Source organism: Enoplosus armatus, chromosome 12 (genome assembly GCF_043641665.1).
Source record: "Enoplosus armatus isolate fEnoArm2 chromosome 12, fEnoArm2.hap1, whole genome shotgun sequence".
Lineage (NCBI taxonomy): Eukaryota > Metazoa > Chordata > Actinopteri > Centrarchiformes > Enoplosidae > Enoplosus > Enoplosus armatus.
Window position 1 is genome coordinate 2,092,482 of NC_092191.1, and position 27,042 is coordinate 2,119,523.

Below are 27,042 nucleotides of genomic sequence, written 5' to 3' on the forward strand. Positions count from 1 at the left end.
ACGATACGATTATTTATTTTATTATTTAGAGTCAGACAGGGCGGTGAAATGTCGGTTAACGTCATTAACGTACTCACTCATTTCCCAGAAAGACGGAGTACATGCACAAGTTAAGTTACTTTCAAAGCAGCAAGGACGGAGAGGGCAGCTGCTGCTCTTGTAATGGTTATTTTCAACCGCCATCTGAGTTGCTTGCAGTGTAACCAGTGTTTATAATATTGCAAAATTGTTATTCTAATTGTCATATTGCTCACCATTTCCTCTTTTAATTTACTGCAGATGCAACTGAAACCATTCACTGTCAGGAAGCACCATTACAATGTTTGCCCTCATTTCCTTTCCCACTTATTAATGTCAGAGCAAAAGAGTGACCAGAGCACTGACGTTCAATACCCTGTTGCAAAGGAACTGTTCAATATACAGCATATGTTTCAGCAGCAGTCTTTGTTTTATTTTATTACTCCATAAATGCTATCAGATTTGATCTATTAATATCTTCTGTTTTATGTTTTATTATAACGGGTTTTATCTGGCGTCTGTAACCCTGTAAAGCACGTCGTAGCTTTAAAAATGTATTATTACAGGCCCGTTTCTTAGACAATAAAAATGTGTTTCACTCTGTTTTTTCTCGCTCCCTGTCTGGTCTGGCAGGGTGCCAGTGTGACCACAGAGCCTACAGTGACACTGCAGGCTTAGATAACGAACACACACATACAGTAACATACTGTCCAACCCGAGGCAGGCTGCGATGTCTTCAGCGCCTGTGACGCCGATGTGTTGTGTGTGTGTTGTTTGTGTGTGTGTGTCTCCATTTTCACCTTTTCCCTCCATGCAGCAGTGAAATGGGATTACTTTGATTGACAGGTGTGACCAATGTTTGCCATGCACACACACACACTCACACCATCATTGTGTTTATTACAATTGCCACGTGAATATGTCATGTTGAGGTCGCTATGGCAACAGTAATGTGCAGTGTCTTACCTTGACATGAGTGGGACGTCATGTTTTATCTGCTCACAGGAATTCTGTAATTCTGTCACCAGTGTTTCCTTCATTCAAGGCTCAGTCTGAGGTGCTTGTTATCCCTGGCGGAGAACATATATTTATGTCTTCGCATATTTGTAATAGATTTGTATCTGATACTGCAGTACAGAGCTCAGAAATATTGGGTAAACTATAGTTTCAAAACGGCAAAGGCAGAAGGGGGTTACACATGAGTTGTAACCGAAAAGGTTTATTTTTAGCAAACTAAAAGAGAACCTACATTAAGCCAAGGTTAAATAATGTAGGGATGGCTGTATGCTACATCGGTGGTGTCTGCGAGGCATGAATCAGGCTGTTCCAGCATGGCCCGGTGAGCCGCATGTTACGCAGCAGCAAGGGCACGGAAATCTACTTAAACTGAGTGCAGGATGCACGTGATGTGGCAGGTGGATCTCTGTCAGCTGATACCAGACAGCAGCAGGTAGCGTGGCTGAGGCTGTGGCAACACGTCTTGTAGAGGAGGACTTTATTAAAGTCAAAACAGTAAATATTATAAACATGTTAACCACAATTAAAGGTAAAGTTTCTTGACATTTTGGGAAATACATTTATTCGCTTTCTTGCGGAGAGTTAGATATCAATCTCATGTTTGTGTGTTAAGTGCAGAGCTAGAGCAGTTAGCTTAGCATAAATACTGGAAGCAGGGGGAAACAGCTAGCCTGGCTTTGTTTGGTAACAAATAGCAAAAGCATGTAACTAAAACTAAAAGAAATCTGTGTTTTTAAATATCTGATTCCAGCATTCCAGCACATGAGAGCGGTGGTCAGCATATTTCACTAAATGTCAAGCTATTCCTTTAAAGAGAATTCAGGATTTAAATTTAGCAATGCCAAACTATGTAAATGATATAGGCAACACTCTGCAAGTCTAAACTACGATCCACATGGCATTTTGTTTACTTGCGCACGAGCTGTCAACTCAAGTCACGAGCAACTTCTGCTGTTTCTCGTGCTGAATTTATGGCCAAGAAATCCAGCCCATCTGGCACAAAGCAGCACTGCTGGTTTGATTCTAGAGTGCACTATGGGGAAAAAAAATACTGTGGTTATGTTGAATGGTGCAGAGAAAGAACATTATCTAACATCTAACAGCATCTAACACAATCTATCATCTTTAGAGGAAATCCAGCAGTCAGTATGACATGTTGGGTCGAGCTAGCAGCAGTGATGATTTAGTAAATTCAAGGTCGTTTTTTTCATAAAATGTTGTGATTTCAGTTTTCAAATGTTTTTGGTCAACCAAAGGAATTCAGCCTGTATTTAAATGTCCTACATTTGAATTGATTTAGGTGATGTTAGTCGTGTAGGAAGAAAAGGGTGATGGAGGTCTGCTCCGTAGGAAAGCGTCATACTTGATCTAGTAGCAGTAAATCAGGCCAGTTAAACTACTATACATCCCATAATCAGAGCCTCCTTGATTTAACAATGGATCTCTTTGTTTTAGGGGGTCACAAGATATCATTTTGTGAAGCAGCGGTTTCAACTGCAAATTGCGGCTGTTTTAGAGGTCAGAACCAGGCCACAAAGACGACAACTTCTCAGCTCCGGTTCAGCGTAAGATGTGACCCTATGAAGTTTTATCATTATCGCTGAATATCAGACTGAACTTCTGTCTTTTCTCCCCTCTGCGTGTCTTACAGGTTAACAGACCTGTCAGGCTCTCTCACAGATGGACCAGTGAACTATAAGTACAAGACCAAATGCACTTGGCTAATAGAAGGATAGTAAGTATCAGTGTTTTTCATCTCCTCCTATCATCATTTGTTTTATTTAGTTCCACTTGGTTAACTGGGATGTTTGTATCTGGCTTAAGAGCTCCAGTTAAAGAAGAGAAGGAGTTGGTCTTTGAATGTAGTCATTGTACTCCAGAGTTACTTTGTGCCCATTAACTGCTCAGAGAGGGATGCTGCACCAGCTGAATGCACGCAGTGATGGATATATGTAATTATATGTTAAATGCTGTTTACATTTGATTCTACTGGTGTTGACATGTACTCCTTTTAGCATATACGACGGGTTTCTTAAAACAGGGAAAAGAGCTTATTTCAGAGTTCTGAAGCTAACCCAAACTAAACCTGGTGATAATTGGGATAGTAGCGTGTATGTAAACACACAGCGACTGCAGCATGTAGGAGACGCACTTCTCAGTGTAGCAGAAAGGTTTTCTGAGTGTCAATTCGTGATCATAACCACAGACTTCATAAACAGTGGAGACACTTCAAAAGTCTAATATGAAGCATGTAGATAATATATATTCATCAAATGTATTTTTGTCATACCTATTCAGTCTCCTCTCTCTCCCTGTCTCCCAGTCCTAATGCAGTACTCAGGCTGCGCTTCAATCACTTTGCCACAGAGTGCAGCTGGGACCACATGTACATTTATGATGGAGACTCCATCTACGCCCCTTTGATTGCTGTCTTCAGGTGAGCGCCTGCTATTCTGAATAGGAGAGCTGTGTGTGTGGGGGGGGGGGTGGGGGGGGGTATGGAAATGACTCAGGTAGCCTTTGGCACAGCTTCAAGAGCTCCAATGGATTTGCACTTATGCAGCAGTCAAATGACTTCACGTATAGGCCAAACAATGGGCTCCATAATTACCATCATACCACAATACAGCGATAATAGAAAGAAAATATTGCAATTACTCACATTAGCCCTGAATACCGCTTCTTTTTCTGGAGCTTTATTGCGTATTTTTTCTTTTTTTTTTTCCAAAGGACAATCTACAAGCATGTGGGTGGCACTCTTTCATGTGACAAAAATTCATTAAAAAACTGTAATACCACAATAATTTACCAACCTCCCACTTTCTAGTCTGCTCCATTGAGGCTTATCGGCTGTTGAGAGTTCAGTTGCTCCGAGGATGTGGAGAGGCTAATTTGGCCTATTCCAACCAAGGACAAATTATCTGGCATTTGAATATACAAAGCCCAGACGCGTGGAGCGTTATTACCTACAATAAATAAGCTTACATTGTTCATTATGTACACACTTGGTTTGGAGAAAGAGCCGATAGTTGCAGCAGGGAGGAGGCTTTGACTCAGATTCATTATGGGCGAGGGTACATTTGCAGTGCATTGCATTTATTAAAAGAGACAGGACGACCAAATAAGAAACCACCAACCCCCACTGAAAAACCTCATCAAACAAATAAAAACGAAATGTGGTATGACTCCGCATTGCAATGTTGTTTTACTTTAAAGCTAATCACTGTCATATTTTAGTGGGCTCTGCAATCGCAGAAATGGAATCCTTTTTATCTTACAGCTCTCCAGTGGTGCTTTCAGACCAGACTCCATATAATACAGCAGCATTTCAAAATGCTTTTTATTATTATTACTTTTTGTTGGGAGGGACTGTCTGCCTGTCTGTCTGTCTGTCCCTGTCTCATTCTCTTTCTGTCTCTTTCTCAGCGGTCTAGCAGTACCAGAGACCAAAGGTAATGAGACAGTCCCGGAGGTAGTGACGACGTCCGGCTACGCTCTGCTTCACTTCTTCAGCGATGCTGCCTACAACCTGACCGGCTTCAACATCGCCTACTCGTACGTCTAGACGTCAACCCTCCTTCACTCTTTTTCTGCCTTTCTGTCCCGGTGTCAGGCTAATCTAAATACGCAGATACTCGCAGACACATATAAGTAAGGATGGATATCATTTAGAGGTTTTACAGAATTTGAGACGGCACGCTTAGATCTCTGATGATCTATATTTTTTATACTAACAATGGATCAAATAACTGTTTAAAGTGAAAGGGGTCTCACAGTTATGAACGCACTAAGAATTATCACAGACTCTTGTTTTTTTTGTGCTTCAAATCAGCACAGTGCAGCAAAAACAGATGGTGTCATCATACCTAAACACCTAAATACATAGTTTGCATTCCACACACACACACACACACACACACACACACACACTTACAGGTACAGTATGGTTCGTTTGTACTGTCGGTACATTTGTGCCAGTAAAGTGAGGCATGGTAAATATTAACACGCGTTAAAACATTTTGTTGAGTTTGTATTCTTGGTTATGTGGGAAGTGATGCAACAGTTGCATTAGTTTTTGTCTCAAAAGTCACAAACCTGGCTGCTTTGTGCCAGTAGTGATGGCCATGATGGAAAATTTAATGAAAATTGAATGTGGTGGGTTGGACGCAGGGGTGAAGCCAGTTACTGTACTGTCACACAGCCTTAAGGCTGTCAGCACACACACACACACACACACACACACGCACACGTAGGGGAGATAAAGGTTGTCATGACGACCCTCTTGTCACAGCAGAAAACCAGCTTTTTGTATGAACGAAAAGATGGTTTTCTGCCTCTGGTCCTTGTCTCCTTTTATTACCCCCCCCCCCCCCCATTATTCAATCTCCTTCAGCATCTGAATTTATTTGATATTACAGAGAAACAGCGTGTAATGTTTGGAGTATCAGTGCTTTTTGTTCACAGTTTTGGATCCTGGTTCTTCGTATCTAAAGGCCTCTCATATTCTCCTTTCAGTTTTGTTTCCTTGTGTTCTTCCAGCTGTATATCTAATTTCTGTCTAACTGTTACATTCAGTTGGCGGATGCTTTTGTCCAAAGCCACTTACAATATGTGCATTCAAACTCTATAGGAACACGAGGTATATGTCTGAGGGTCATGTTATATCATCACGTCCAATCCTTCTTCACTACATCTTATTGATTGTGAAGGAATAGGCCCTTTTCACAGCAGACATTTTGAATGGAGAATTGAGCCATTCTATTCAAGTGTCTCATAGTGAACCAGCGTGCACAATACCAAGACCCTGAAACAGAAGCAGCTAATTGGAATTCAGCCCCATTAATGTCATGTTTTCCTACCGTGACATGTCAGAGTGTCTGCTGTGAGAAAGGTCTGTAATCCACAACGGGCTGTGCAGTTATTTACAAATCCTGCATTATGTGATTTACCTTTACGGAATGCATTATTTCTCATAACTGCATGGGTTGGAGAGCATTGTCCTACTCATATATACATTTTAAAACATCAACAATATGAATATAGGATCCCTCAAAATTACAGCAAAACAGAGAGTTGGAATGTCAGACTCCTGCAGAGCGCAACACACCCAAAATCTCATGTGAACGTCCTTTATAAGACAGAAAACAGAGCTGGCGACAGAGTCTTTGCTCAGAAAATGACGCAACAGTGAGCCGATAAACGATCGATCAGTTAGCGCAGTGATAGTTCAGGCCGATTTCTGAATTCACAGCTCCTACAGACGCTCTGCTCGGGGCAGAATCTCTCTTCAGATGAATAGAAACATCCGACTCTACAAACCTGTAAAAAAAAATTTCTACTTTTCTTTACTCTCAAATGAAGGCAACCTCCATCGTATATATATATATATATACGCTGCTTCGTGCCATGAAGCTGATTGACTCTGACTGGTGAAACCAAACACACTTGGGTGATGGTCATTGTATGAATGCAATATTTCTCTCTGAGGTGTCCTGATGTAGGAAACTCCGCTCCACTTTCTTCATCAGCGAGTCTCTAGTTTTGTCTGTCTGCCTCTTGGTGCTGGACAGTAGTGTGCAGTGAGTTTATTAGAGCTCGGTCGTGAGTCTGGAAGTGTGGTTGAAGAGACTGCTGAGACTGAACCACATCGTAAATGTGCTCTAAAGCCAAAACTATCAGCTTAAAGAGGCTAAAAAGAAGAGCTGGTGATCATTTTCAGTGGGTTCGGGCCTACAGCCACTTTTATATTACTTATAGTCATTCAGTCTATTGTAAAAATGTAAATGTTGATTAGTGGAGCTAAACAATTTATCATTTTTTAATGGAAACTTTATGTTATATTACTATACTGTATATAAATGTTACTTTAAGGGAAATCATATCATTGTAGTTGCAGTATTACTTTCATGAGGCGTGCACAGTGTCTCAAAGCTGTGGGGTTATCTAAAGTAATATCTGGCCAGTCGCAGTCAGCTATTCTCTGTATAACCTTGAAGAACTTCCTTGACTTCCTGCCTGACTGTGTCTCCTTCAGGATAAACTCTTGTCCCAACAACTGTTCGGGTCACGGCAGATGCGGCACAGCGAACTCTGTCTCAGGTCGCGTGTACTGTGAGTGTGAGGAGTACTGGAAAGGAGAAGCCTGCAACATCCCGTACTGCAGGGATAACTGTGGCAGCCCGGATCACGGCTACTGCGACCTGACCGGAGAAAAGCTCTGTGTCTGCAACGACAGCTGGCAAGGTAAAAGAGCAGGACAAGTGGGACAGGAGAGAGGGAACAGCATTTTATTAATTAAATGTATATGGATGAACTGAGGAGGTTTATTGAGAAACCTTTGGTCTCTTGGGGGTTCAACCAGAAGGGAAGGATAGAGGAGGAAGATGATGGTGAGGGCTAAAGATAATGCAATGTGTTGATGATCCCAGTAAACATTGAAATACTGATTTGTGGGCTTAAAATTGGTTGTATTATATTATATTGTATTATAATAATATATTTCAACCTAATGTAATCCCGTTTTATGATGTTTTAGACGTCTTTTTGAGTTGCAAATCACCAATCATCAATCAATGCTTACTGGGATGTTTAGTCCGTATGTCATTGTTGCACTTTCATGTAATTACTCTGTAATCACGACAAATGAGGCCAATGCCAGTATTATTTATTCTCAAAACAAATACCACTCGTCGTTCCCATGATGCCCGCGATGAAGAGGATCTTTTTGATGTTTCTGTTTTGTTCATTATTAACGTGAAAAGGGAACGGATACGAAACAGACAAAAGGAGGAGACACAAAAGCACGACAGCAGACGCTTTCCTGTTTATGCACAGCATAATGTTTCCTGATTCAACATTATTTTATATCATAAAATCGTGGATGTGATGTCCTGGGAAATCTTGCCTAGTGGCGTATAATAAATGTGGCTTCATTATTTTGTTTTTTTATTTTTCACTTGTGAACAATTTCCTCTTGTGGCAGCACACAGAACAACTTTATGATACGTGGGATTATTGTATCTGACTGGAAATAATTTTACACTGATGCATATTTCTTGCTGCAAATTGGTCAAATCTGAAAAGGACTAGTCATAAACAGATACTGAAGGGCTTGCAGATGCTGCCAATTTCCTCCGTGACTGTCTCTTGTTGAAGGCAATTATACTGATCCCAATATTAATGTGGCAATTGTACATGAAGAATCTTCAGATAGTGTTTAAACTGCTTTTTCTGTGACTCGGTGCCAAACACACAATTAGTCTTTGTTTTATTGATGATGTGTTTAATCTCATCAATGCAACACTCAGTGTTTAACTGTCCTCTGCCTGACAAACTGAGTCTACCCTCAAAACCAGTCAGAACCAATGTTATGTCCCATTACAACATTTCCAATCTAAACCCACCAAACATTCAACTCCTGTGACGTTAGATTAGATGGTGAAGCACTGCCCCCTCCTGGATTAACAGTGTAAGCGCAAGTTGGATGAGAGGAAAGCCACTTTCACGTTATAACCTGTATTTTTAGCTTATTTTGTCTACAGACATAAATGTTTTTCTTTATGAGGTTAGATCAGCTGAAAGAAACCAGTGTGTGTGTCAGTAAAATATGACAAACTTTATTTTTTATTCTGAATGCATCATTTAAAATGTTGCTCTTAATTAGCTCTCTGAAGATATAGTAACAGTAAATAGCAACTCAATCATCCCAAATTTCAAACAGTGAAGTGATCAACATTAAATAATGTTTTCCCACAGGTCACAAAGGGTGTATGTAGCAATGTCTTTTCAATTAACCCCTTCATTTAGTAATAAACAGGGTACAGATTCCATAAGTGTGTATATTGTGATATATTGTGTATAAGTAAATATACTTAAGTAATTAATCAGAATGCAATCAACAACACACCCTCTGTGAACAGACGAATAGAGACCCTCGTTCGGTACCACATGGACCAAATGATTAAAGTCATTTCACCTGAATGTTCGTCAAACTGCTCATTTATTGCAAATCAAGTGAAATCTGAGGAGGACGCCTGCCTGCTAGTCGTTGAGTTTAGTTTTTATTATTAATGTATTATATGTATTTTCCAATTTTAATTGTGTGATGATTTTGATATCGGGAGATAATAACACTTTTACTACCTGGTGTAAAGATTTTAAATGACATTTAAAGCGTCTGAATCTGTCCACTAAATGTTATGAGTGATGACTCATGAAAGTCAAGACATCAGAGAGGAAGAAAGGTGTGTGTGTGTGTGTGTGTGTGTGTGTGTGTGTGTGTGTCAGTGGGGACAGCCACACAGCCTCAGAGCATCCATCTGATACATAAACACAGTGGGGGTAATAAAGGGGCTGGTCGCCATAGCAACTGCCATTTCACAGCAAAAAATATGTTTCTGTGTTAATGAAAAGAGCATGTTCTGCCATTTGTCCTCCTTCTTCTGCCCTTCTACCAATCCACTCTGCTCGTCCCGCCATCCACAGGAGGAAAAGTGCATTTGAATTAGTGTTTTTCATTTGTTTCCTCTCCTCGTGTCTCATTTCTTACGAAACATTAATCAAACCCACCTGCCCCATTAGGAAACCCCTGATGAGTTTGGCCTCTTTGGCTCCCCCATATCTGAGGAGAGTCTGCTGCTCTCTGATGAGCTCTTAAATCTGATGTGTCTCTCTGGGCTTTTACTTCATTTCTGAGGAAAACCTGTTCATGTGCTCTCCAAAAGTCCAAGGATGGACTGATCTCATCTACAGATTTTCAAACTAAAAGGTTTTTCATCCATCAGCAGGACTGTTCTGTCAATACCAACACAATGGCGACACATGCAGTGAATATATATATATATAGTGTGAGGCTAAACATCCACATCCTCTTTCTTTGTGTTCCTTTTCATGTTGTGAAATAAAAAAATAAAGCCGAAGACACTTTTACTCTACTGCCTAGCATCCTAAAATGAGACAGTTGGTACAGTCTGTGTTCTCAGGTCAGATGTGTGGGGCCTTTTTTTAATACTTCCAGTCAGAAATTTCAAATCCTACACACAGTGACACCTCGTGTGAGGGCATAAAGACTTAATTCCTGTCCTCTTGCTGCCACTTTAAGATAGGTAATATTAAATAACATGTTCTCCCTCTCTCTGTCTCAGGTCCGGACTGCTCTCTGTCCGTTCCCTCCACTGAGGCCTTCTGGGTGCTGCCAAGCATCAAACCGTCAGCTCAGTCTTTGGGTCGGGCGTCCCATCAGGCTCTGGTGCACTCTGGGCTGATGTGGGTGGTGGGAGGCTACTCGTTCAACTACTCCAACTACCACATGGTCCTCAAGTAAGCAGCACCAGTCTGGTCTGTGGGGCAGGAACACTTTACTGGCAGTGGTATACACCCAGTGGACCACAGCAGACATTTTGGCACGTCGCGGCAGAGAAAGCACAGGTGTAAATAATAACATTAGTAACGTGTGCATTCCATTTAGGTGAGCTAGCTACACGTAATGGAACTGAACCACAGTTAAAGAAATTAGTTTCACCTGTGCATTCCCTGCAGTCAAAATGTCTGCTGTGAAAAAGGCCCATAGACCTTCTCACAGCAGGTGTAACTAATATTATTATATTTGGCTGCATTCCATTGAGCTCCAGGTCCAGGACCATGGTAATGAGCATGCTGGCTACATGGAATGGAGCCACCATTAATTAATGAATGTTATTCTTTCCTCCTGTGCTTTTATCATTTCTTCCACAGTTAAAGTCCACCTCCATAGTGCTGCTCTGGTGTCCGTCAGCGGATTTGAACCCTGCTCTGTTTTTCTTTGATTTATTTCTGTCTACAGCTACAACCTAGAGACCAGTACGTGGGACGTGGTGCCCGTCGGCAGCGGCCCTCTCTACAGATACGGTCACTCATTGGCTCTGTACCAGGTAATAACAGCTGTGGCTGCTACATCCCACTGACTGAGGCAGTACAATACAAAAATACTGTACTGTGTATTTGATGCACGCACGTGATACGTAACAGAAATACAGTGAAGGTTGTGATTTGCACTTTACACATCCGCACAAATCTAAACGCACACGAGACAATTCAGCTGCTAATTTCAGTGTTTATTCTACATTTTCACAAAAGGTTCAGTGCTGAGTTAAACTTTGAGCTCTGGTCTGCTGTCTTCCTCAAACACGTGAACTAGTGAACAACGCCTGCAGCCAAGAGGCCCTTTTCACAGCGGCCATTTTGAAGTGTCAATGCAGGTGGAATTGATCAAATGAATTATGGCCCTGTTCCATTTACAGTAGGTGGGCCAGGGCCCTGGTATTGTGCATGCTGGCTCACTGAAATGGCTGTCACACCTGTGTTTACCCTGCTTTGACATGTCAAAATGGCCGCTGTGAAAAGGGCCCACATCAGTCCACAGACTCTTCATGTACTTAGCGGGAAAAGGACTCCAGTCTTCCTGCCAGGTTTCTTGTCGTCGTGCCTTATTGTAAACTGAGGTTAGTCAGAAAATAACAAGCTATTTGAACACATAATTGTCTGCTTGATATTATGTGATGATTGACCTCCATCATTATCTTTGACATTTAAAACACTGATTAATAATGACTTCAAAATATAATCCAGTAAGGAAAGTAGTGATTACCTCTCTGAAACATTTTTATGCCGTGATGGGGAGTGTTAGAGTGTGTCCCACCTTCTGGAGGACCTGCTCGTTATTCACCTTACCTGTGAAGAAACATCAGAATCATCCACGTGTCCCGTATAGATCACTGACTTCACCGCTCAGAGCATCAAATGATGTGTCGCTGGGGACACATGCTTATTTTCTCTGGAAGAAGTGATTTAACAGTGAAGGGCGGAGGGAGAATAAAGACAAATGTCTCTGCTCTGCTGTGATGGAGGTGAGATTTGATCCGGAGGAGGTCAGTGTGTCCGACTGAAGCCGGGAGAAGATTTGTAGGCAGCAGTGACTCTTGGCTGGTTTACTGTACACACAAGTTTTAACTTCAAACCCTCCGTGTGACACTGAGGAGGGATGACAGGAATGACTTCACGTCATCGCTGCCGCCTGTCGCCTTCTCATGAAACCTCTTAGACTTGAGCACAAAGCAGTTTTATTTTTATGTTAGGGAGTGACGGAGACGTCCGACCGGACCTGCTGACTCTTCACCTCTCACCCTTCAGCTTTACGCTGATATTTTAGGTGACCATGTTGTATATAGCTGCTGCACTGCAGCTAGAGACATGACAACTTGATGTTTGCATGACAAGCTGCAGAGCTACACTGATGAGGAGTGAAGTGCAAATTATAATTAATATATTAATATTCACGATTAAAGAAATGACCGTGTGTCATGTGAAAGGTGAGATAAAACATTTGAAGCGTTTGAGCTTAAGGTGCTGTTTGGTGGATTTTGTTACAACCAGGCAGAGCCAGGCTAGCAGTTTCCCTTTGTTTCCAGTCTTTGTGCTAAGCTAAGCTAACCGGCTGCTGATTGTAAGTGGTGTTGATCTTCTTCATCTAACTCTTGGCAAGAAAGTGAAGAAGTATGTTTCTCAAAATCTCTGTTCCTTTAACACCAGCAAGACTAGCAATGGTGATCCTCTTTGCAATAAACAATAATCAATATATATCATATCATATGTGGATGCTGTGTTTACAGTTTATTTCACTGCCCCCAAGTAGCCACAAAAAGTGGGTTTTAAAAAGGGTTCATGGCATTATTTAAGCCATCAAGATGAGCAGTGTTTGGAGAACAGGCGCTAAACAACGCAAGACAAATATATATTCACAGCTTGTGTTTAGGAGAGATATAATGAACTCAGACTGCTGAGGAGTCGTGTTAGCTTCAGGTGTCCTCCAACAGAGGCCAAATGATCCATTACCATATAAATGAACAGCTCTGAGGAGGTTACAAAGTTGGCGCTATGGCACACTGGAAGCAGCAATAATAATACTAATATGAACAACAACTCCATGATGAAACTGATCATAATGTGAGGAGTATCTTTCTTAAGCCTTACAGTAAAAAGCATCGCACACACTCATCTCTCTGTCTCTTCCCTCATGTAGGATGACATCTACATGTTTGGTGGGAAGCTGGAGGCGCACTCGGCCAACGTGACGGACGAGATGTGGGTGTTCAACATCCCCAGACGCACCTGGTCACCACGGAAACCAGCGCCACCTCCTCCCTACGCCCTGGAGGGCCACACCGCCCACGTGGTGGAGTTGGCTGACGGCGAGCCGGTGATGCTGATCTTCTTTGGCTACTCGCCAATCTACAGCTACATCAACAAAGTTCAGGAGTACAACATCAGTAAGTACGCCTGCTGACTCTGCTGTCAGCAGCTTTGTGTCTTTGGTGATTTTTTTAATTGCTTTTTATTGATGAAAGTCAACCACAGGGACTCTTTGAGCTGTTGACATTTTCCACAGGCCATGGGCACACAGTTGTCAGATTTTAATACACTCTTCTTTTTCATTTTATATGTCAGGTGAATCTCAGATTTACACGTCAATCCCACAATTCTCTCCAAAACCTTCACATTAACTAAACTAAACTAAATCTTGTGAGCCCTTCTGGAGCTTCTCTATTTTAAAGTTTAAAAGGCAGCGGAGGTCACTGTTACAGTACCAAAGTCAACTTTACTGAGAAATATTGTGGTTGAGTCTGTGAAAAACTTTTCTGCGTGGCTTTCTAATGATGTCATTCAGTGTTCACTTTCAAGCATTATTGCTGCTGTTTTTAATTGACTTGCTAGTTTAGTAACTTACAGCATTCTTGTGTAGTTGCACTCTCTGCACACGACACTCAGGGAATTGCCTGTATGGTAAGTGGATTTTGGGTGTTGTCTTGCACCTCGGCCCCAGAGAGGAATGTGAAACTTTCAACTTATATGTGAATGAGTGACAGGTGAGTGACGAAAACGTAAGAATAACTTTTTTTTATACTGTAATATTTTGTTCTCTGTTCACACACTTTTGGTCTGGGGCTATTTTTTGTGATTGTGATTGATTGTAATTTCCAGTGAAGGGAAATCTTAAAACTACAGCATACAATGATATTTTAGTCAATAGTGTGCTGCCAGCTTTGTGGCAACATTTTTGGGGAAGGCCCTTTCCTGTTTCAACACGACAATGCCCCCGTGCACAAAGTCAGGTCCATGAACAAATGGTTTTCCCAGTTTGATGTGAAAAAACTTGCTCGGCCTCCACAGAGACCTGACTTCAGCCCCCTCACTGATGCTATGAGTGATATCTGGTTGCCCTCATACTTCTGGCCATTTAGTGTGCTTTTCTATGTATTTTCTGTTTCCCTGTTTAGCCAGTAGATGGCGCTGTCACACAGTATTGTGAACCAGGAGCTGGAGGTTCTGGAGAGGAAAACACACACACACACACACACACACACACACACTCACCTTCCATGAGACACACAACACATACTGAAAGGCAAACATGTGTGCAGCTACACAAAGTATACACACACACACATAGAGCAGTCATTACGAGGAGGGGGCACCCAGGCCGGAGTGTCTGGGAGAAGACAATGATTAATGAATCCACTGTATTCCTTCACTCTCCTACCTTTCTGTCATTCTCTTTTTCTCTTTCTCCCTCTTTCTCCTCCCTCCTTCTCTCTCCTCTTCGACACTCTCTCATCCCCTTCTTTGCCTCCCTCCGTCTTTTTCCTTTCATCTGCCAGGCCTCGGTTTCTGACCCCCTCTGTCATCGCTCCTAGTGGCTTCCCGTCATCTCCCGCTCCCCTCCCTCACCTTTTCCTTCCTCCTCTCCCCTCATCTGTCTATTACTTTCATCTTCACACACCTCTACCTCTTCCCTCCCTCCTCTCTCTCTGACAAAGTCACAGCGTAAGTCTGCACTAAGCATCATTAGGCTTCAGAGGGAACGGCTAAGAGTCAGTGCAACCTGGAGATGAACAGAGGGAAGTAGAAGCGGAGTGTAAAGTATGAGGTAAAGGGATTTAATGACCACTCAGAGAGGCTGGTTCACACCAATTAGCTGGCAGAGATGAGATAAGAGTTGACCCCTCTTGTCATGTCTTCATAGTTGCACCTCCTTCTATCGCTGTTTCTCTTGTTTCTTTGCTGACTTTCTTTTTCTTGCTTTTTCTCTTTCATTTCTCAATTCAATGAAACTTTCTTAACATGACGTGTTCATCAAAAAATATGTCTGATATCGAATTGCATATTTGAGATTCAAAAATGATATATAATGATAAAATAATTCTTAAATTTCACTGTTTTCTGTTGAATTCATAGATATATAGATCTGTACTCAGTGGGACATTAGCTCCCTGCTAAACTGTGTTTGTAAATGAATCAAACACATCTTTTCTGCATTGCATGCATGTCCTGCAATTTCTTGTTGCTTATGCCAACACAAGTGGGATAACTTTTTTCACATTTTGGGAATCCTGTCTTCACTTCTGTGTCACAACGGGCTTAAAATCCTTTTTCTTCCCTTGTGACCCGTTTTATCAGCCAGTTTGTGATCAATAAGTCTGTGTTTGGTTAAAATATGTCAGGGTTTCTCATTTGGAATCATTGTGATGCCAATTAAAACTCTCTCGCTGTCTCTCTCTGTTTCTGCTGCCCTTGTTTTTACCATTAAATGGATTCCAGTAGTTTGGTGGACGGTGCGGCCCAGAGCGCCATCGTGTGACCATTTATATCAGCCTTTACGTCTTTACTAATGAACGCGATTCCTTTTTCCTGGCCTCGTTCAATCAAGACAAATCTTTCACCCTAGGCCACGCCCATTTCTGCCTGACAATGCATCATTTATTTTCTTTTCAACACAGATTTGGTGTGTGTGATATTTGGATATGGCTGAGATTAGACATCATGAGATTTTCCCACAACTAAAAGACATATTCATTGAGGAGGGGTTTGTTTGATGTAATGTAAACTGCCGTAACACTAACTTAAACATGTCATTCAATGGCATGCACATGTCTGAGTCATTAGGAATTTTTCACGATTAATTTTCGTGCAAAGGAACATGAATACAGCCATCATCAGCCAGTGTTTAATGTAGATTCAGATATTCCCTCTCTGAGTGCTTCCGAGTTCATTTTGTTTCTTAGTTTCTCAGTTTCTCTCTCTCTGCTCTCAGTACTACTCGTGGTCCTGGGGGGTTTACCGTTCCAGATGACGGGCATGTTTTCCCAGGCTTTTGAAGGCCCTCCTCCTTCCCAGGCTTTGTTTGTTGGGTTGTGTCTTTTCTTTATCGGGGGCTGCTCGGATGATGTAATCCCTGCATGTTTTTAATAACATTTTCTATGTACCCGAGTTAATCGTTATGCATCACACTGGTATAATAAAGGGGCGCTTTTAAATTCAATAAACTCTAATTTCCTCTGGCCTCTCTTACTGTTTGGCTCACTCTCCCCGTCTCCCTTCTTTTTTCTTCCCTTGCTCCATCTCACCTCCAGAATTAAAAGTGCTTTGCTTTTTGGCATGATAGCGAAAAGCAAAACCTGCCAAAGCATCAAAAACCTTTTAAGTGATCAACTTTGATCTTTCTGCATGAATCCGACCTCTCTCCCCCCCTCTGTGTCTCAGGGTCTAACTCGTGGCAGGTTGTGTCTGCTGGAGGCGCGGTGGTCCAGGGAGGTTACGGCCACAGCAGCGTGTACGACGAGGCCAGCGGCTGCGTGTTTGTCCACGGGGGATACAAGGCACTCAGCAACAACAAGTACGGCCTGGTGGACCACATGTACCGATACCACGTCCACACGAAAACATGGTGAGAGCACAGAACAATGTCAGCTGTGAATATGAATCTGTATACTGAGCCAGCGTGTTGGTGTTGAACCTGACAAAATGAAAATTGCTTTGACATCCATAGTGTCCATATCAGCTGCCTGCATCATCGTCTATAGATCCATCCTCTGAGCTGCTTGTCTTGTCCAGGGTCGCAGAGACCTGGAGCCAATCCCATCACGCACAGGTTCATAGGCAGGCTGCCTTCTGGACAAACACGTTCACACCTATGAGCCATTTGAAGTTATTGTGTGGAACTGTGACAGAAACATTTACCTGCTGAAGTTTTAATGTAAATCCAAATCTAGCAAATATTGGATCAAATTACACTGACAATGTTTAGCTAGAAAGTCAGTGTGAGCGTGTGTCTTTGTGTGAGCGAGGGAGGAGTGTTTAGGTGTGTTTGTACGTTCACTCTGTGCTGCTTCAGTTTTGAGGTGCAGGTGTTGCACCAGATGTGCAGATGAGTTCTTTCTCCTTTATATTCCAGAGGGTCATTTTCTTCTTTTTAACTCTGCTGTGTTTATCCGACGGCTGCAGTTATTAGTCTCCCTTCAGATTTTACATTAATCATGAGATCATTAGAATACGTGACTCATCACTCATGTGAACCAATAATCTCGAAATACTTGAAATGTCCTCATATTTGTTTATTGTCTCCTGGCGTCTCACAACAGATGTGGAGCAGAGTGGAGCTAGATTGACTGACAAGGGTGTAAACCCGGCGTCATGAGGGCGACCATCTGCTCTCAGTATGAAATGGTTTAGGTACCTTGAAAGTGCTTGAAAGGTACTTGAAAGGTACTTGAATTTTACTCTTAAAAAGCTGTACGAACCCTGTCACTTATACTGAAGTAAATTTGTGAATGCAGGACTATTTCTTTCTCTTTAAAACAATGATGCAATTTAGATAAACCTGAAATGACAATAATGATGAAAATAATAATGATTCCATTATTATAATGTCATGTAATACGACCTTACAACGAGAACTATTAACACATTGTTCTCACAAACACCAGTGATAGCACAACATTCAGAACAATGACGGCGTTGTTTTTTTCAGTTTTGTAGCCATCACGCTCATAAAACAGATGCTCCAAACTTCTAAATGTTCAGAAAGTGATTTTTGGTTTCAAAGTGTGTGAAACTATTTCAGAGGAGAAGTGAAATCAGCGTGCTGGAGTCAGGAAGAGAAGAGGAGGGTGAAAATAGGAGGATGTGACAGGAGGTCTGACCTCAGGTGACCCCAGGCAGATGGATGGGTGAAAGATCAGTCTCTCCTCTTCACTTAGCGTACATTCACATGTACACACACATACACACTCAACCTGCTGTCTCTCCATGGCTCTCACTTTCCACATGGAATTTGTTGTCGGAGTCAGGTGTCACTTGAGCCGGTGGACTTTTGAAATTCCCAGACGGAAACATTTCTGGGCATTGCAGTTGTTCTATACAGCTACAGGCCAACGTAAAGACCGTCTCTTCTCTGTCAGCAGAGAGCTCCTCACAACGCTGCCAGGTCCGGGATAGAGTCCACTACGTGACATCTGCATGTTAGTACGTCCCAACTGGTCCAACCTCGGGGTCCGTCATGGTTCGCTACTTTACGCCCATTCAGTTTTATTTCACCAAAAAGTCAATCGGATAAAAAGAAGAAAAGTTGCCTTTGTTGTCGTCCTTGATTGTCTTCAGTGTCAGAGAAACCAAGTTTACTGTAACTTCTCAAATACAGACTTTCTTTGTTGATCATTCTTTCATATCTTCCTCCATGTTTACCATTGCCTTAATGAATTCAAGATAATGTGCTCTCAGTTATCAGACCTACTGCAGCTAAAACTAACACAGTTGAATACAACAGCCCTGCAGTAGGTCCTACCTTTGTGAAGGTTATGATGTTTAGTTTTTGGAGGTTTGTGCTGCTTTTGAATTGAATTGCTTCATACGGGTAATATTTTACACTGATAATATGTAGCGTACACTATAACCTGGGTGGACAAAATTGTAGAAACACTTTAGATCTCAGGTGTCTGCAGTCCAGTCAGAGCAATGAAGTGTTTGCCTGGGTGGAAACCAGCGTTTCAGACTGCCGATGTCATAGGTCATGCAAGAGGGACGGGACTTATCACTGTATTTATTTTTTTTATTAAGGGGATACTCCACTGACAGCTACGTACCCCCTGCTGTTGTTTCTTTAAGTGTGTTCCTTTAAGAACTGTCAAACATCAAAGTCTCTGGTGGAAAGTCAGAGTCGCCGCAGTAATTGAAGAAGCCACCACAGTTGGTCTCCAATATGTGACCTTTGACCTCAAAGAGGTCACACACAGCAGACTGAGACCTCCTGTGTTGAGATGTATGTTCTGTATGTGTGTGTGCTGCTCCCATGAAAGAACAGTTGGTCTGAAGGGCAGTCACCACAGGCCAGGTCACACACCCAGACAGACGCCATCAATAACGTGGCACCATGGACACACACACACACTCTGACAAATTAACACTTTCCTAATATATCTTACCTTGCCCAGTTACTCTCTTTTCTCTGCGTGCTGTTTGTCTCTACCTGTGTGTGTGTGTGTGTGTGTGTGTGTGTGTGTGTGTGTGTGTGTGTGCGTGCAGGCTGATCCTCGGGGAGAGTGGTTTGGCGCGGTACCTCCACTCTGCGGCGCTGCTGAGCGGCACTGTACTGGTTTTTGGGGGAAACACTCACAATGACACGTCGCTAAGCAACGGAGCCAAGTGCTTTTCTTCTGACTTCATGGCGTATGATATAGGTAAGAAAATAATCACACACATACACGGAAGCGTATATATACATATATATGTATATATATGTATATATACTTATTTGGTGGACTTATTCCGGCCTCAGGGCTGCAGACTGGGTCCACTTCGTTCACCCCGTCAGTCCCTGGTCAGGATGCCAGCTCATTTCACAAGCCTTGCCTCATTATATTAGTTTTGATTCATTCAGTAGCAAGTCTGTTTTTTTTTGTTTTTTTTTTGCATTTTTACTTTTTTCTCCAAATTTGGAACGACCAGGCGTTCTTGCACTGCAGTGTTCGTTACTTCTAACTCCTTTGATACACATCAAAGTTGTCCTCACACCCAACCACGAGGAGGTTTGTTGACTGGGAAGGAGTAATGCTTCACACGGGCTCTCTCTCCGTCTGGGTGTCCCAGCTGATCTTGTGACTCCAGTTCACTTTGTTGGTGACATCTCAATGAAAGAATGATTAAAGTTTTCAAAGCTTTCCAAGAAAAAGTGCAATGGAGTTAAATCCTCACAGATGAACCATGTTATAACTGATACATTATTAGGTATTGGTTTCTATATTCTCGATTATTGCATTATATTTACCACACTGCATACTCTGTTTGCTGGTGGTGATAATTGAGGCGCCATCACACACACACACACACACACACACCCTGCTAAGCCAATCTTCTACTGATGCCCCTCAGAGAAAATAGATTTGATGTGTTCTTTTTAAGCCATTCACAGTGCTTTCTTACACACAGAAACACACACGCTGCTGCTTTTACTGCTGATTTTCTGGTGTGAATCAGAATTGTGCAGCAGCAGCATTTGATGAAAGTATGAAGGGAAGGAAAAAGGAAGAGAGAAACTTACAGTAACGGAGCCAAAAAAGAATCTCAAAGACAGAAGAGTCCGTGAGGGGGAACACAGGACAGTGTTAGGATACAGAGACAGCGGTATAGGTAGACAGTATGGATGATTAAGGATCCCATTACAGGCTACACAGTAGCCCCATAGACCAGATGGCACGAAAATGTTTCCACCCCTCAACAGGGACAGAGAAATGGAGCGATGAAGGGAGCTTTGGGAGAGGAAAAGAGGGATTACACCAACTCTTCACAGGAGAGAAACAACAGGGAGCTGAGAGATTAACAGAATGAAGAGAGGAGGAGGGGAGAATGAATGATAGGTGTGTATGCACAGAGAAAGGTGCTTTACGACGGAGAGCTGGAAAAAATGTCAAAAGAAAAAAAAAGATTTTCTTTATGGGGGACAAGGAGGTTGCAGAGGGCTGCTGGAGGCTGTTAACATATGAGTGTATGTTCAGGTGGCAGGGTTGCTAATGGTTAGACAGGGTGTCCTCCAGTGCTTAATTAGTTGATTAATCCATTTGTTGACTGACACAGAAATCCTCAATCATCTTGATTGACAGCCGTTTATTGTGCAAAAATGTCAAGTATTCCCCGTTTTCAGCTTCTTAAATGTGAATATTTGCTGCTGCTTTCTGTTTTATAGCATTTTCACTTTTGGTCAGATGTCACAGATCTGGTCATTTCCTAGTAAAACCAGACCTGATCCGGGACGTGAGTTTGGCTGGGTCCAAATTATATTCAGTCCATCCAGGAAGGTTTGTTTTGCATCTGAAGCAGGTCTCTGGTCTGTCTTAAAATATGTCTAATACCTGAGGGGATCCAAGTGGACACTCTATCCTGATCATAATCATTATAAAAATGTTGTGGATCAGGTCTAATTATCTTTAGTTGGACAGAGTCTGACTGTCCTTTATGATTGGGTCTCCTTATTGAAAAAGCAAAACCTTGAAGCAGTTTTCTTCTAACATAATCAAAATGTTGTATCATTTAGCCCACTGTTGGTCCAGCCCTCTTTCTTTCATCTGTCTTGTCACTCTCTGCTGTAAATTACATAACAAAGGGAAAGTAGCAGAGAGGATATTGGTGAGATGAAGAAGGTAATGTGAGGAAGCAGATGCAATAGGAGAGCAGAGCATTGAGGTAAGAGAGAGGGATGTACACAGAACGGGGGAGGAATAAAGAGTAAATGAAGGAGGGATTTGGGGAGAGAAAATGAAGCACTGACGACGGTGGAAGAGAATTACCTTAAGACTATAAGGTATGCCAGGATGAAGCGGATAATAAGCTTGTGAATAAAAGGCAAAATGTAAGGTAATAAACAATAAAGCATTTGTTTATAGAGCGTAAACAACATAGTGTTGAATGCTGTGCTTCTTTTCGCCCCATCAACACTCGCAATAAACGAGTGAATTTACATGTCCCTCAACTCTGCACAAACACCGCCCTGTCTTTATAAATATCATCATTTATTCATTACAGCTCGTATCTGCAGATCTGCACAACTTTATTGTTCACTGGCCACCGCTCTGACTCACCACAGAGACACAGGAGGGGGGCGGGGGGGGGCAGTGGTGGTTGAATGGTTGAAAACAAAGTCTGAACTGGAAGCAACAATGAACGCTGCTCCTGCATTTCTGGAACATTTTTGTACATGTTAGTTTTGTGTGTGAGTTTTCCAATTCGTACTCGTACATCTAAAAATGAACCTTTTGACAATGAAGCAACAAGCTTCAAAATCCACTGCCTGCCCATTTTCACACAGTTAGCTATACCAACAAGTACTCCAGATTGACACATATAAGCATTTCCCAATCTGATGCCCCAATCAGCAGGGAAACGTTTCTACACTTCATCCTTTGTACAGATTAAACAAACAAGGTATAACGTTTGTCAGCTTTAGAGCTGCTGGTAGGTCGATACCGTCGGACAGATCCAGGCTAGCTGTTTCCTCCTGTCTCCAGTCTTTGTGCTATGCTAAGCTAACTGACTGCTGAGGCTGGCTGTAGCTTAACATTTACTGTACAGACATTAGAGTTTTTAAAGGTTTGGTTGGAATCGCAGTGGAAACTTTTTTGTTTCCCCATTCATTTTCTGCGAGTACTTACCACCAGCTTCATACTTTATGCTTCTCCCCTTTACAGGAAACACTTTCCTTCTAGGAAATTGTTGGAAATGAAGCTACCCTTCAGAATAAAGCATTACTTCCCATTCGTCCAGATTACACAATATCTTGCTGTTAGAATGGGATATTTTTTGTCCACCAACTTTTTTCATGCTTTCTACTCCGTCTAGATCTCCTCTCTCCTCTCGTCTCTCCAGGAGATAATGAATTGTTCCACCTGTGGAAGTCACTTCTCTCCATCCCTTGTTTCGTCTTCATTTGCTCCTCCGCTCCTCGCTGCCTCCGCGCTCGCTGCGAGTGGAGGGGTTTCGAGCGCTAATTTGTTTTTGTTTTGCCGCGCTAACCTTGGAGGGGCGACACGCTGTTATTAGCTTCTCCTGCTCTTCTGCTGCCACACATTAGATTCAGGTCGACACGGAAGGCACTTTTCATTTGGATTTAATTCTCCTTCTCCCCCTCTAGCTCTCCCTCCCCCTCTCTCCCATCCTCTCCTCAACCCTGCCACCCTCACACTTCTAATTAGATTTGGGGGGAAAATGAACTCTGATTAAAAACGCGGTCTTCTCCAACTTGACACACCACAGGCACACACCCACACACTGTCTGCTGCACACAAACACACACCTGACACACACACACACACGGCACAGCCCACTGAAAAGCCCAAGGCAGGCTGGGAGTTTGTTTGGAAGATGTTGGGAGCTGTGATATATTGGAGGAGCAGACAGTGGCTGCCGTTCAAACCTCCTCCTCTTCCTCCATTAGTGCAGATCAGATCAAACTGTCAATCAACCCGGCTCGCCTGCCTGCTTCGATCTGGACTCGTGATTTCTCTCCATGCATTATTAACACAGATTTTCTCATATCCTGAGAGGAAATTAAAATCTGTGTTGATGTGTGTGTGTGTGTGTGTGTGTGTGTGTCGCAGCTGATAAGTATCTGTTGAGCCTGCAGTTCTGGTGGACAATTTGGCAGCTTCAATCTCAGTGTGGTTGGTTAAGGTGTGTGTGCCCAGTGTGGCCAGAAGATGAGATCAAAAGTCACTGAAGATGTAATCTTTTTTTTTTTATTATTTAGAAGAAGAAGTATTTAGCTGCGGTTGAACGTGTGGTGAGCTCTTGATTCACATGTATGAATCAGAACTCCGCAGCCGCAGGTAATTTTTTTTTACATTTAACAAACAAGTATTTAACATGTAACGTTCAACAAACAGAAACACTGCATAGCTGCATTGCGTGCAGTCACAGAAAGTACTAATGCCTCGTTCAGACCTCCTGCAGGCTTTATGTTGGATCTGTCAACATATTTTCACTTCCTTTAACAGCAGGGGATTATCATCATCCAGTTAACTACAGGGCATGTAACTCTGTTGCCAGACAGAGAGTTCAGCTTGCAACCACAACATTTTGTAACATTTGATGTTTTGAAAGTCATTTACTTCTACATGGTACGGTTTGGGTTAAGGAAACTAACTGTTGGAGTGTGACAGGATGCAAACTCTAGTCTATCACAAGAAGCGCCGCAACACACACAAGACAAATATTCACTGCGTTGGTGCTGAACGGAAGTCGTGTGCAGCAGAATTAACCAATATGCATGTCATTTCTAGGGATACTGGGCTCGGGCAGGAGGTGATGAATGGAAATTCCCTCAGCTCAACCCCAACCTCTTCACAAAGTTTTGATTAACCACCAAAGATTTTCTTTAATTTTTGTTACATCCTCAGTCATTATTTCAAGTGATCGCTTTGTCTCCCAACACCATTTTAAAGCATCCACGCTTCCAGGAATGCTCCTTAATCCTTAATATTACCTACGTGCCTGATTATCTGTAATGGATCCAAATACCACAGAAATACCTCATCATAAGTCAAAAGAAAAATATACATTTCATTCATATTATGATATGTTGTGGAAAGTTTTAAAAAGATAGCTGCATAAAGAGGAAGTCAGCTGCTTTGCCTCCACAGTTAAGATAACTGGGACTGTTTTCAAGGAAAATGACACAGTTGTGTGACTTCCCAGCAGTACTGAAGCTTATTTTAGCGCTCAAAGTGCCAAGCTCCAGAAGTGAAAAATATTTAAACTTTTAGCAGCACGTGTGCCACATGCTTGAGATGGATTTTAGTTGTGACACAGCCGCGCACACCTGGAGCCCCTGCCGACTGAACATTATCGAAGCAGAGGTGCCAGTTTGATGCACGGCCTTACAGGTTATATTAAAGTACAGCTGACAAAACATCAGCGTCAATGCAAGATCTAATAATAGATTCCAGAAGGATATCACAGATTCAAATCTCCAGACTGACTTGAAAATGTCAAACGTTAATAGCAGCTGTCTAGCAGGTTGTTTGGCAAAGGGGTTTACCCTCTTACCTACCTTCTACTTTTGTTCGGTATAAAGTCTACAAAGAAGTCTGAAATCTTATCACTATTATGTTAAATTATATATATATATGTATTTTAGAGAATTGTGTTCCCTGAGTTTGTCTCTCAGGCTGTTCTTTATGCCCCCCTCAACAACCTTCACCAATCAAATGCTTTTAGTTATAGATTTAAAACTCTGTGTTTGTGGCATCTGTTGTTGTTGGGATGCAGTGAAAATGTGTTCACATTATATTTAATGAAGGAATTCAATTAGATGCCATTAATACAACCCCATTACCAGTCATAACGGTGATGAGGCTGATTATGAACAATGGCGAAGGTTTAGGCAACGGCAATGTTTTGAATAATGTCCATGCATGATTAAAGTTAGCCAACATCAATCTTCAGACTGTGACAGGGCGTGAACTCTGGTCCCCAGCATGAAAGACACACTACTGTCCATCGCCCCGAGCTCCACACTCGTAAAGGTGACTGCTGCCTGGTGAATGCTAAAGGTGACAGTTGCCAGAGGTCAAATGAAGCTTCATGCATTCGCACTGAAAGTGAAATTGTTGAATTGCCCGATATGAAGAGATTGAGATGAAAACATCAGTATCACTCTCATGTGTCTGTGCAGCCAGCAGCCTGTTAGCCTAGCTTGGCATAATGACTGGAGACTGGGGGAAACAGCTGCAGGCTCCGTTCAAAGTTTGAAAATCCTCTAAAAAGTGTCAAAATGATAAACTATTTCTCAGCAGAATATGGAGACTATCTCCCATTTGCTTTAACAACAACAAAATAGACATATTTCATCTTTAAGCTCATGGTTAGGGCAGGTGTTAGTTTATGTTCTACCTATCCTTGTGAAGCACAGCCTGACAAGCTGCACTGAGGGAAGAAACTCCCCAGTTCTTACAGTTTTACCAGGCTTGAGTTATGTGTGATCATATCAGCGTCACTCTGGCATGTTAATACGACTGACCTTTAACCCCTGCTGGTGATGAACTCATCGCTCTCGGTGCTGATTAGAACGACCCCCCCTCCTCTCCTCTCACCGTGTCCTCTGCCGCATTCCTCGCTCCTAAACAAGCGCTCCCAATTAGCACACCGCTTAACGAGGTCGTTAGCAACCTGGCGTCCCCGAGTCCCCACCTCTACCGGCTCTCCGTTTACGTTCAGGGAAGGCTCATCTGGCTAAATGGCACATTTAAACTAACGCACCACACACACACAGTCATTTCCATATTAATATAATGGGAGCGCGTAGGGGTCATTAAAACATCAGAGAGTTGTAAAATCCAAATAGTAAAATACACAGAGCTGATAGCTCCAATGATAACTAGAGAGGGAGAGAGGTACTTTATGATGAGATTTGGTGGTATGAAGTGTTTAAAGAAGTCATCTCCCATATTATCACCATAATTTGACTGGAAAAGGTTACGATAATGAGTTCTTATTCCTCGTCATGAAATTAGAGGAGGGGGTTGAGCTGTGGGTCACCTTCCTCTGTTCTTTCTTCTCACAAGCAATAACTTAGGTACTGGAGGAAGGTTGCGTCTCGTCGCTCTATTCTGAATTACAATTACATCCCAAAATGAGATGGAAGTAGTATCAAACAGTATATGTGTGTTTTCGTCTGGGGCTGTTTTTCATGGTTTAGACGAGGGCCATTATTTCCACTTACAGGAAATCTAAATGCTGCACGATGATATTTCAGACAACACTGTGCTTCCAATTTTGTGGCAACAGTTTGGAGAAGTGCCCCCGTGCACAAAGCCAGGTCCACAAAGAACTTGACTGGCCTGCACAGAGTCCAGACCTCAACCCCATCCAGCACCTGGGAACACCAACTGTGATCTAAGCCTAAAACCAGAAGAGTGGAGGCTGTTATAGAAGTGAATTAATGCACATGGTTTTGCAATGACACGATCAACAGTCACATTACTGCTACTGTCAAACTGAAGAAGAAACAACATTTGATCACCTTTTAACTGCTGAAAGGTGTGATGAAGATTCTGCCATCTTTCATTTTTATTAATTTCTAACTGGTTCATAAATGCCTGAATGACTGATGTGTTAGAGTTGCTTTTAGAGTAGCCGCAGAAAATACTTACT

General features: G+C 42.3%; 1 protein-coding gene across 1 annotated transcript in view; it reads left to right on the top strand.

Annotated features, from left to right (window-relative positions):
* The window catches only part of atrnl1a (attractin-like 1a), a 202,839-nt gene that overhangs the window by 18,925 nt on the left and 156,872 nt on the right, over positions 1–27,042 (top strand). Inside the window, exons 2-10 of the mRNA XM_070916476.1 lie at positions 2,687–2,770; positions 3,359–3,472; positions 4,462–4,590; positions 7,070–7,278; positions 10,179–10,353; positions 10,856–10,943; positions 13,091–13,337; positions 16,609–16,792; positions 19,426–19,580. Coding sequence (XP_070772577.1) covers positions 2,687–2,770; positions 3,359–3,472; positions 4,462–4,590; positions 7,070–7,278; positions 10,179–10,353; positions 10,856–10,943; positions 13,091–13,337; positions 16,609–16,792; positions 19,426–19,580 — 1,385 coding nt within the window. The remainder of the gene's footprint in view (positions 1–2,686; positions 2,771–3,358; positions 3,473–4,461; positions 4,591–7,069; positions 7,279–10,178; positions 10,354–10,855; positions 10,944–13,090; positions 13,338–16,608; positions 16,793–19,425; positions 19,581–27,042) is intronic.